At 34.7% G+C, this 12,523-nt stretch overlaps 1 protein-coding gene across 3 annotated transcripts in view; it reads left to right on the top strand.

Annotated features, from left to right (window-relative positions):
- The window catches only part of FBN2 (fibrillin 2), a 260,894-nt gene that overhangs the window by 77,250 nt on the left and 171,121 nt on the right, over positions 1–12,523 (top strand). For all 3 annotated transcript variants that reach the window (XM_034655954.1, XM_034655955.1, XM_034655956.1), the window contains one exon: positions 4,124–4,249. In XM_034655954.1, the coding sequence (XP_034511845.1) occupies positions 4,124–4,249 (126 nt within the window). The remainder of the gene's footprint in view (positions 1–4,123; positions 4,250–12,523) is intronic.

Genomic DNA, 12,523 nt, shown 5'->3' with positions numbered 1-12,523 from the left:
TTTCTCAGTACTCTACAGTTTGTTAGCTATATTTTGTTTGTTTTTATAAAGATTTTATTTATTTATTAGAGAGGGGCGGAGAAGAGGGAGAAGGAGACTCTCCACTGAGCAGGGAGCCTGATGGATGTGGGCTTCGATCCCAGGACCCCGGGATCATGACCTGAGCCAAAGGCAGATGCTTAACCGACTGAGCCACCCAAGCATCCCTAGCACGCATGCTCTCTCTCTCTCTCTCTCTCTCCATATATATATATGTATATGTATATGTATTATTATTATTTTTTTGGTACAGGCTCTTTATCCAGTTGGGAAAGTTCCCTTATATTTCTGGTTTATTGAGATTTTTGAAGTAATGACTGAGTATTGAATTTTGTCACTTGCTTTTTTCACATTAGAATATGATCATGTGTTTTCTCATTGTATTGATTGATGTTTGAATGTTTAAGCAACATTAAATACCTGGGATTAACCTCACTTGATCATGATGTAATAATTTTTTATGTATTGCTAAAGTTGCCTTGCTAAGAATTTTTGTGTGCCTATTCCAAAAATGTATTATTGTGTTTTTTTTTTCTTGTAATGTATTTGTCTCTCTTTGGGGTCAACCAAATGCTAACCCAATAAAATGGGTGGGCTAGTGTCACTTGTTCTCTTCTTCATAAGAATTTTTGTATAGTTGGTATTGTTTCTTCTTTAAGTATTTGAAAGGATTTAGTAGTAAAGCCACCTAGGCCTGAAGTTTTCTTTGTGAAAAGATTTTCAAGTATGAATGAAATTAACTTTAATAGATTTAGGTCTATTCAGATGATCTGTTCTTGAGTGAGCTTTGGTAGTTCTGTCTTTCTAGGAATTTGTACGCTTTATCTGCGTGGTTGAATTTAGTACCATAAAGTTGTCATACTATTTTCTTTGATCCTTTTAATCTCTATAGAATTTGTATTGATGTGCCCACTTTTATTCCTTAATATTGATCTTTTCTTCTCTCCTTTTTCTTGGTTGGTCTTGAGAGATCTCATTGGTTTTACTTGTATTCCCAGAGAGCCAGGTTTTGTAGTGATTGATTATCTCTGTTGTTTGACAGTTCTGTTTTATCATTAATATTTTCTTGCTTCTGTCTACTTCAGGTTTAATATGCTCTCCTTCTTAAAATTTTTGTATATAAAAACTTAGGTAACCAATTTTAGACTTTGCTCTTTTTGTAAAATAAGCATTTTAACACTACATATTTATCTCTAAGCACCACTCTAGCTTCATCCTACTAATTTTGATATGCTGTATTCTCATTTTTCATGTGATTTCTTCTTTGAACCATGGATTATTTCAGAGTATATTGTTTAAATTCCAAATGTTTGAGGATATCCCAGATGTTTTTTATTATTTACTTCTAGTTTAACATAATTTTTTTATGTTTAATGAGCCTTTTTGCATGGCCTCAGAATATTGTCTGTCTTGGTCAACTATCCCATGTGCACTTGAAAATAGCATATATCCTGCTAAAGTTTGGTGGGATGTTCTATAAATGTCAACTAGGACAAGTTGGTTCAAAGTATAGTGCAAGTCTTATGTATCCTTACTGATTTTCAGTCTACTTGTTCTGTTAATTAATAAGGAATATGGAAATGTCCAGCTCTAATTGTAGATTTGTCTCTTTTTTTTTTTTTCAGTTCTGTCACTTTTTGTTCTGGGTGCTTAACATTTTATAATCAGCATATATACATTGTACATCATTATGTCCTCTTAATGAATTGACCCCTTTGTCATTATGAAATATCCATCTTTATCCCTGGTAATGGTTCTTGTTCTGATGACTACTTTGTACAATATTAACTTAGCCACTTCAGCTTTCTTTTGATTGAGTACATGCATCTTTTCATCCTTTTCCTTTTTAAGCTCTCTCTCTCAAAGTGGGCTTCTTGTAAGCAATATAAAATTATATATTCTAAAAAATCAATTATGGCAATATCAGCCTTTTTAATTGAATTACTAGTACCATTTACACTTTCAATGATTATCAAAATTATTGATTTTAAATCTGTACCTTACTGTTTCTTGTCTTTTTTTCCCATCTATTCTTTATTCCTCTTTACCTGCCTGTATTAGAGTGAGTATATTTTAGTATTTCATTTTATCTCCATAATTGGATCATTAACTCCACCTCTTTAACATTATAAAACATTAGTTTTATTTAAAATTACAAAATTTAGTGTTTGTCTTTACATATTTAACTTACTATAGTCTATATTCAAATAATATTATGCCACTTCACTTACAGTGTAATAATTTTACAATAGTATTCTCTTTCCCCCTTTAATCTTTTAGCCATAGTGGTTATACTAGTTACTTCTTTGTGTTTTATAATCTTCAAAACACATCACTCTTATTTTGCTGTTGCTGTTTTCAACAACCAGTTATCTTTATTTAAAAATAAATAGGTATTTTAAATTTGTCAACATGTTTACTATTTTCAGTGCTTTTTGGTTTTTGTGTAGACCATAATTTTCATCTCATTTTTATTTTTCCTGAAGAACTTCCTTCTTTTTTTTTATAAGTAGGCTCCACACTGTGGAGCCCAACATAGGGCTTGAAGTCATAAACTTGAGATCAAGACCTGAGGTGAGATCAGTAGTTGGATGCTTAACTAACTAAGCCACCCAAGCGCCCCTCCTGCTAAAGAACTTCTTTCAACATTTCTCATAGACTCTTGACATTTATTGGTCTGAAAATCTGTATTACAGATTCTTGGATTTCATTTGTCAATATTAAGTTTTCGGTTCCTAAATGGATAAAGCTTAAAGGATGAGGAAGATAATTGCCATGTTTAAGGTTTTAAATTTAGAAAAAGAATATGACACTACTAATTCGAAGGGTACAGGTACCCCAACGTTTATAGCAGCATTATCAACAATAGCTAAATTATGGAAAGAGCCCAGATGTCCACTGACTGATGAATGGATAAAGAAGAAGTGGTATATATATACAATGGAATATTATTCAGCCATCAAAAGAACAAAATATTGCCATTTGCAATGATGTAGATGAAGCTAGAGAATATTATGCTAAGCAAAGTAAGTCATTCAGAGAAAGACAAATTCCATATCGCTCACATGTGGAACTTAAGAAGCAAAACAAATGAACAAAGAAAAAGACCAAGAAACAGACTTTTAACTCTAGAAAACAAGCTGGTGGTTACCAGAGATGGGTGCAATGGGGATTGGGAATTAAGGAGTGCACTTGTGATGGGCACCAGGTGATGTATGTAAGTGTTCAATTACTTAATTCTACACCTGAAACTAAGCTATATGTGATCTAACTAGAATTTAAATAAGAACTTGAAAAAAAATATGATAAATTCAATATAACACTGTTTAAGGGATACAGACAACTTTCAGATGAGGAAATTTAAAAGCTAACACACAAAGTAATTAGTAATTAGAGAAGTGAAAACTAGAATTAATATCCCTTTACAATTATTAGACCAAAGAAAATTAGGATTTTGGATATTTATATCATGTGTTAGCAGGCGGGAAAAAAAAAGAATCCTCATGGACAATAGAGGTTTGTGAACTACTTGTTGGGTATATGGATTGCTAGTGGTATGAAGGCATTTTGGCTGTTGGGCACTGTTTACTCATATTGGGTGTATATAGATTGCGTGATATAGTAATTCTGCTCGGAGTCTACAGCAAAGGGATGAAAAGTCTCTGAGTTTTCACAGTCCATAGTTATGCAACTCCATGAAGAGACACGGTAGAGACTTTCATTGTATCATGCTCTGAGGTGGTGAGAAGATGGGAGTAGACTAGTACCCATCACCAGGAAAGTGAACACACCCAGAAGTGTTCTGCAGCAAATCAAAGCAAGAGATTGGTTATCCACTTAACAACAGGGATGGATTTTCTTAATAAACAGTGAAATTGCAAAAGAAAATTACAAGAACGAAAAGGAAATACTTAACATACATGATTTATATGAATTAAAATATATGCGTACAAAGCGGTCCCAATGCCCATTATACCATGCTCTTGAGAACAACTGATCTTTTTTTGTACATTACATTAAAGGAATAGGTGTAGATACTCTGGAAGTTAGTGGTATCTTTGTTCACAGTGCTTTCTTCTTGCAGATGTTGATGAATGTCAGGCGATTCCTGGGATATGCCAGGGAGGGAACTGCATCAATACAGTGGGCTCTTTTGAATGCAAATGCCCTGCTGGTCACAAGCAGAGTGAAACTACTCAGAAGTGTGAAGGTGAGTGTCTGTACTTTCAGGGACATGTCTACTGATGACTCCGAATCCCAGAAAGTCATAACTTCGTTTTAAATTTTGAAGGATTTAATCATAATTACAATTCTTTATTTTAATGTGAGCATGAAGGCATAGAGTGGTTTTGTATCAGTTTGTGTGTTTAATGTGTTTGATTTGGAAAGAGCCAGTGAACATTTTATGAGGGGTTTGTTATCTCAGTTTCTCTGTTATAGTGGGATTGGGAATATCCAGCCCTTTATATTTTTCCTTAATAAAGTGGTTTTCCAGTTCACTTACAAAATTATATCAAAGATTAAAATTCTGAGTGAAGTAGAATGTCTGGTGTAAAATGATACATGAGAAGTTGGCACTCTGTCCTTTATTATTAAATACGTATTTTGAATTCTTTATTATTAAATAAGTATTTTGAATGTTGTTTCTCGGCTGCCTGCCAAATTAAAAAAACAGTATTATTGACTCAAGGAGAATTTGGAAATTACCACAGCAGGTATCCTGTTGAAGAAGAGCTTACTCAAATAAAGATATCAAAAACATAGTAATTTTCTGGAATGTGATTATGATATTGAATGTGAATTGAATATAATTTTGAAGTGTGAACTCCATAAGCATTCCTCATATAGAATAAAATCACTTGACATATTTATGTGTGATCCAAAGCTTTATCATGATTACAGAATTCAAGAAGCTGCTAAAGGTGTCTAGCTTTCCTACCATAAATGCTTAGACTAATGTTGATACTTCTAGGAGTATTGAAGTATGATATCTATCTTTAGAAAGATTACTTAAATCAATTTATTCCAATTAAGCTAATTTTCTTGAGACAAATACTATATCTCTTTTCATTTTTTTTTTTTTGTGACATAAGCATTCTTATCTACTCAAAGTTTAGAAAAAATTTATTCCAGAAATTTGTTTTTGGCAGCCTGGCTTACCTGAGGTGGAAAAATGTGTATCTGAACTTGCATGGGAAATTCAGTAAATCTGAACTTGATTTTCTATGCCTGTTATGATTTTATCTGGGAGTGTCTTCCTAGTCGAGTAAACTAAATTTAGCAAATACATATTGTAATTGTTCCTGTGAAGAAAATATCACAAGTTTATTTAGACCCATTTACCTACATAATTAAGTCTTCTGTTCTTTCCCTTTCCAAAAGGCAGGATTTGGGGCTTATTTTTTGTTGCTTGGTCATAAAAAGTTTTGTCCCTCTCTGTAGAAAAAATGGTGGGACAAAGGTGAAAAATCTAAAGTTTAATTACAGAAGACAAACGGGAATATGAACTATTTTATTGGATAGGAGGTAGAGCCATGGCTATACATGGTATGGTTCCAACACCAGAAATCATTCCGTGGACCCAGGGAACATGTATTGTTCTGTATTTTGTATTTAGCCTACTGCCTTTCTAGTCTGCTCTAAATTAATCTTCATAATTACGTACAGTTTAAATTATTTCAACTTAATTTCATGCTCCCCCAAAAGAGAAGGTAATAAAATGTGGCTAATTATATTAAAGACACAATACATTCTCCCTGAAACTCTTAGGAAGAATCTCCATACAGTTTATGGCATTTAAATATAATAAATATTGATAACCAACATCTGCTTACATTGGAACGGTTAAGAAAAATACTTGCAAGATGGGAAAATTAAGTGAGCCCTGAAATTGGACCAGCGAGTTGGGGACTTGCAGAAGGTCTGGGTTACACTGCTGTATCCTTGCTACTTCTTGTATTTTCCTTCCTGGCCTCTTTGGGGGTTGATTCTATGGCTCAACCTTTTGTCATTCTCCTTCACTTTTTACTTCTGAAATACTATCCAGGCTAGATCCAAGGGTGGTAGACTTAGGAACAAAGACAGTGTTTGATTGTAGGTGAGAAGGCACAGGCACTGACTGATGAAAGTGGTTGTGACATTTCCATTAATCATCAAACAATATATTTCTTCTTAGTTGAAAATAGAATGAGCCTTTTCCACATCACATTTCATCAAAACAACATATAGAGCCAAGGCAGAGTTTGGAGAGAGACAGTGCAACTCTTTATTCACACTTGTCTGTGTTCTTTAGGAAAGGGGGCTGTTGATGTAATGTAGGCACCACCCAGAGCCCGAATCCAGTCCTTTCCTTCCTTACTTCCTGTCCCGGCAGCCAAATCCACTTAGCCATTGCCCAGAAAGAATTATGTGATTTAATATATGGGATTGGTGGGGAATAGCAGAATTGGAAGAAGTGGTGATTAGAATTTGAAAACTAAAGGTTTTATGAAGCCTTTATTTTGTGAGTTAGTCATATTTATTTGGATAGTTTTTAAAAGTAACTATTATCAATTTTCCTTAAGTAATAGAGTTCTTTTATGTAAAAGATCAAGTGGTATTTCCTTACATAAAACTATTTCATGTAATTGGTAGCGTAATGTATCTGGAAAGACTGTAAACTATTGCTACACTCAGTGACAGCTTTGAATTATAGTCAGTTTATGTATGGTTTATACAGTGTTAGTGTAAAAATGTTGACATAAATTTAAAGTTAGTATTTGCCCTAAATAACAATGTAACCATAGCAATTACTTTTGACCAACTGTCAAGGTAAGATATTTTAGTTTTCTATGTAGATTACAAGGTGAACATAAAATACGGTAGTATTGGAAGATTTATATGAAAATGATGCCCTTTCTGTTTCTCTCTTGTGGCACATATTAGATTTCTGTTCATAGGGCATAAACTTTTCTAAAATCTTTTTCATTCTAAGTTTCTGAGTCCAGAAATAAGAAAGCTAACCAGTGTTTTGAATCTGAGTGATTTGGGGCGATGGTGGCAGCATTAGCAGCAAAGTGAGCTTATTAACTTTAAAAGATTGTGTTATTCTTTTTTTTTGGTGGATATCTGTTGGTTGACCATCTCACTCCCAACACTTGGGTAAGATTCTTGAGGGTAAAAACTCTGTCTTGTTTATTGCCGTATCCCCAAGCCTGAAACTGTTCCTGCTATATCGCAGGCTCCTAAAAATATATATTGAGTAATTGGGAGTATGGTGGATAACAAGTTAATTTCCTTGACTGGGGTTGAACGTCCACAAAGAAGGTAAAATGTGGGGTCAGAGTTAAACTTGTATTTAGAAAGAGGCCAGTGTCCCATATTACTAGAACTTTTCCTTCATCTGATTTTTTTTAAATTTTCTTAATAATCTTATTTTGCTCTGGTTATCGTTCAAAGACAAAGAGCGTAAATAGTTAAGTGCAGTTTGGCATCTTCTGCTTGTTCATTGGGATATCTTCGTAGCCAGAATCTTATCCTGAAAGGCTTGTTCCGCTGAAAATGCAAGTTTGAACATATATAGTTTATACTCAAATGAAAAAAAAAATGGTGCAGTAACATTCATCTCTTTAGTTAATGTCTAAAACACATGACTAGGTATTTGTATTGAGACTTCTTTTTGGTTTATATCAGTAGTTGAGTGGATTCTCTATCTGAGAATCTGAGCCCAGAGCATAAAGGAATACTCTGGGTGTGTGTGTGTGTGTGTGTGTGTGTGTGTGTGTGTGTGTGTGTATGTGTCCGTCCGTCTGTCTGTCTGTCTTTCTAAAGGAGAATCAGTTATTTTCCCCCTGCACTCGTTTATGGTCTCAGATTTAGTTAAGCCTCTCAGGCCTACTGAAGTCAAGTCTTATTTCTCCTGGGCCAATTTGGCTCCAAAATCTTTTCCTAATTCTGTCGTACAGTGGGGAAAATGATCTGTTGGTGGAGTAAACTATTTCTTCACATCCAAAGAGAAGGCTTTTTTCAGTTACTTTATTCAAAGACTCTTTCATCCAAATATCCGTTTATTTTAAATGAGGAAGAGAAGTAGCACACGTCAATATAATATGAAATTGTATATTAGAAGGCTGCGGCATTTTTCATTTTTATGATAAAATATGTTATTTTGGATTTCAGTCCACTTGGAGAAAGCACAAGTAGATGCCAGATGTCCTTGCATGATCCCCCTCTTTCAGACTATACCTTCTTTAACATTCTTGGAGGTGGTTATTCTTTCCTGGCTTAAATGGAAGGCAGGAAAATAGCATCATTGTATTGGAAAGGTTCCCTTCAATGGCTCTTTGTATGTCAAATAGTTGTTTGCAGTTTATTCTGAAGAGTCTTCAGCTTTGTTCCATTACCACAGCTTTAGTTGTTTGAGGTTTGTGACAACAAATATATTTATTTATGCTCATGAAACTCATGAAACTTGTTGGCACAGTATCTTTGGTTGCTATTCCAACTCTGCTTTGATAAACCATGGAAAATAAACTTCTGTCCCAGATTGAAAAATGCTTTCTTTTACTCATATTACCAAAAGTGTATTAATTTTAAAATAAATAATAAACTCATTGACCATTGTCCAAAAGGAAAACTACATATTAAAATTGATATTTAAGTAGGGAGATTGTAAATATTGGAAACACATAAAACTTTTTAGGTCATCAATTTAGAAAACACAGAAGTATCACTTTTAAATCCTTCTTAAAAGAAATTTACAACATTATAATTAAAAAATCAATTCTCTCTTCTTTAAATAAGAAAGCCCAGTCTGCTAAACTCAAACCTACTCTCTGCCCCATAACAAATAAGTTATTCCTCTATCACAGCACTTTTTTACATTATATTTTAATTATTTTTCTTGTCTGATGACAGTACAGATCACACCAAAATATGTTAATAAAAGCTAATATTTATTTTTTTAAAGATTTTATTTATTTATTTGTCAGAGAGAGAGTGCAAGCGGGGGAGAGGCAGGCAGAGGGAGAAGCAGGCTTCCTGCTGAGCAAGGAGCCTGATGTGGGACTTGATCCCAGGACCCTGGGATTATGACCCAAGCCGAAGTCAGCTGCCCAACCAACTGAGCCACCCAGGCGTCCCAAAAGCTAATATTTATGGAGCACGTAATATATTATAGACAACATTTAAACCACTGTACATGGGTTTTCTTATTAAATCATCCGAGTGTGGTGTGAGGTCAGTTGCTATTATTAACCAACTGTACAGATGAGGAAACTGAGGCACAGAGAAGCTAAATAACTTTGTCAAAGTTAGGTGGGTTACAAACCACAGAGCCAGGATTCTGCCCTGCTGGATTTTCTTGAGTTTTCACTCAGCCAGAGCCGTTGAGTGAACACAGGAGGATGACCTGGCAGCACGTACCCCAGCCCATAGATTGCATTTACAGGGAGAAGCTCGTGGAGTCAGCAGCAGCAACAGGATTATGGTTCTCTCTTTGCTTGTCGCATTATGTGGTAGTGCCCTGCAATCCAGCAAGGTCAGAATCAGACCCAGTTTAGAGATCTTGGCCCTGGCTTTGGAGTTTGGCTGGTCAGAAATAGTGTCATCTCTCATCTCTGATATGATCAAGGCTGAAAAAATATGGAACCTTGACCTCCACGCCTGTTTTTTCACTTCGGTCTTCATGAATGGGGCACCTTCCCTTTGTGTCATCAGGGTTCAGGGTCTAAACCTTGAGATTGCAGATGCATGACCTGACAGTTCACTGTCTCCTGCACAGATCCACCTTCTCAGCCCTCTACCAGGATTTTACCAATTTAAGCACTCAGACGTAGCCGGTTTCCATGGAGTCTTTGGGAAGATTAGTCCACAGGGACTAATTCTTGAAAAACTTAACTTTCTCTCTAACATATGTTATACTGCCTTTCATAAGTGATATATTAGATACTTAGCTAATGGATTTTTGCTATATTTTCTGTTCATTAAAATGAAAATTTACTCGATACCTCTATGCTAAAATAACCTATTCACCATGACCTCAGAACTGAAGATTCATCTTAAATGAACCAAAGATATAAGTATGAACAGAAGAAGCAGTGGAGTTAAAAACAATCTTGAGAATTTTTATATTGTTTTAGACCTGAAAAAGCATTATTTAGTATGTAATTCTACCTAAAGTTATGGAGGTATAGATCAGTTAATTTCAGCTATATAAAATATAAATTGCATGGCAGTAAAAGAAAAAAAACAAGCAAGAATAAAAGACAATAAACTGAGAAAAACATTTGCAACTCGTAACACAAAAACCAATTTTTTAATACATCAGTTCTACAAATGAGTAAGAAAATATCCCATAAAAAATGTTCAAGGATATGAACTGACCATTGACAAGGGAAATACCAGTGACTGTTAAATACACTAAAACATGCTTACCCTTACTTAGAATAAGACTGTATTAGTGAAGGATTTGGGAAAGAGATACTCTCATAAATTCCTGATAAAAGTATAAAATTGGCAGAACCTCTGTAGAGAGCAATTTAGAATTAGAATCGGTCAAAATCACAAATGTATTTAACATTTAACCCATAAATTTTAATTCAAAGTATTTACCCTGTCTGTACTCTGGCAAGAAATGATGGACTTAGAAGATTATACCTCCTGTCTTTTTGTAATAGGAAAATATAGTAACATACACATGATGGTAAACCTATTACATTATGACTTAGAAACTATTCATACTTAAAAAGACATTATGGACACTTTATATATTGGTATAAAAGTATGGTTAATACATACGGTTACATGGCAAAAGAAATTTGTAAAACATTTTCATTTACAAAGACTGTATTTGTGTGTGCATATGTTTGCCTGTGTATGCATAGAATGTCCGAGCAAGGATATTAGAGAATTTGCATCATTCAGTATTTTGAGGGTGAAAATATTTTGAGGGAGAAAAGGATGGGAAAGAGATTTTTCATTGAGTGCTCTAGCATAAGTTTTTGACTTTTAACTGTGTAGATGTATTATTTGTTCAAAAAATTTAAAACAGAGGAAGTTAAAAAACAGGCTCATTTATTTGTTGCTTTCTTTGTGAAGCTCTCAACAAATTCCTATAGCAGAACCCCTATCGCCCTCCTGGTGGGCTGGCACAGTGCATACAACCTGTTAGACCCTAGTCATGGGGCATCACAACCTCTGTCCCCGGAACACTCAACATGTCCATGTTCATGCTGCCTTGCAGACGCTATATGCATATCTAATGCTTATCCAGTGTGAAATAAAAATCTGGGGTTTGAGCAGAATTATACTTACTATTAAAACTATCACTTTAGGGGCAGCCAGGTGGCTCAGTGGTTTAAGCTTCTGCCTTTGGCTCTGGTCGTGATCCCAGGGTCCTGGGAGGGAGCCCCACATTGGGCTCCCTGCTCAGCAGGGAACCTGCTTCTCCCTCTCCTTCTGCCTGCTGCTTTACCTGCTTCTGCTCTCTCTCTCTCTCTCTCTCTCTCTGTCAAATAAATAAATAAAATCTTAAAAAAAAATCCTGTTACTTTAGTAAATCAGTAAATATTTAGGAGCATTGAATGAAATATATTTGACTTTAATCGTCATCATTAATTGCTGTTCAGGAAAAAATCTCATTGAAATATGTTTGACTACTTGAAATAGAAGTAAAATAGTATGGGAGAGATAGGTCAGAGATGATAATTACAGTAAAGCTGATTATAATTTCTGGCCAAAATACAAGTATTATTTAAAAGGGTGTATGTGGTAGTCATATTGTGAAGAAAGGAGATGTTGTTCTTAAATCACCTTAAATAAAAATCTGGTAGAATTCTGGTTATGAACTGCAAATGAGCTGCATGGCCCGGTGAAATTAGGTATCAAAACATGGGCTGCTTCTTTGTACTGAGGTGGGTTAGGACTTTTCAGAGTAAAAAGCAGACCCATTTGTCTCTACTCTGCGGTGTTTGCATTTGTTTATTTCAGAGATTCTTCTCTGTCTTTGTCTCTCAAAAGTACACATGTACATACAGACAAAAATATTTGTGCATGTATTGTCCCTTTCTCAGGTGTACACAATTACATTAATCATAGTATTTGTTTCAGGGCATATTCTCATTATTATTCTACTCATAGCCTGCTTTAAGGTAGTTAAATATCTTCAATAATATAACATAACACTCATTAAACCACCAAAAAGAAAAGGTGGGACCAAGACNATAGCCTGCTTTAAGGTAGTTAAATATCTTCAATAATATAACATAACACTCATTAAACCACCAAAAAGAAAAAGAAAAGGTGGGACCAAGACAATTAATTAACCACATCTACCCAGGGTGCTGTCCTACCTGCCCCCACTCCCACAACATAACCATCACTTTGAAGCCAGGATTCCACATTTTCTTTACTTCTTAGATTTTTTTTTTTACACCTGTAGATTTCCATTTATTATTATTAGTGTTATTTCCGTTTTTTAAACATTACAATAAAAGGTTTAATACTT

Source organism: Ailuropoda melanoleuca, chromosome 3 (genome assembly GCF_002007445.2).
Source record: "Ailuropoda melanoleuca isolate Jingjing chromosome 3, ASM200744v2, whole genome shotgun sequence".
NCBI classification, from domain to species: Eukaryota; Metazoa; Chordata; class Mammalia; order Carnivora; family Ursidae; genus Ailuropoda; species Ailuropoda melanoleuca.
Note: the sequence above shows the minus strand (reverse complement) of the source record. Positions and strands in the feature narration are given on the sequence as shown.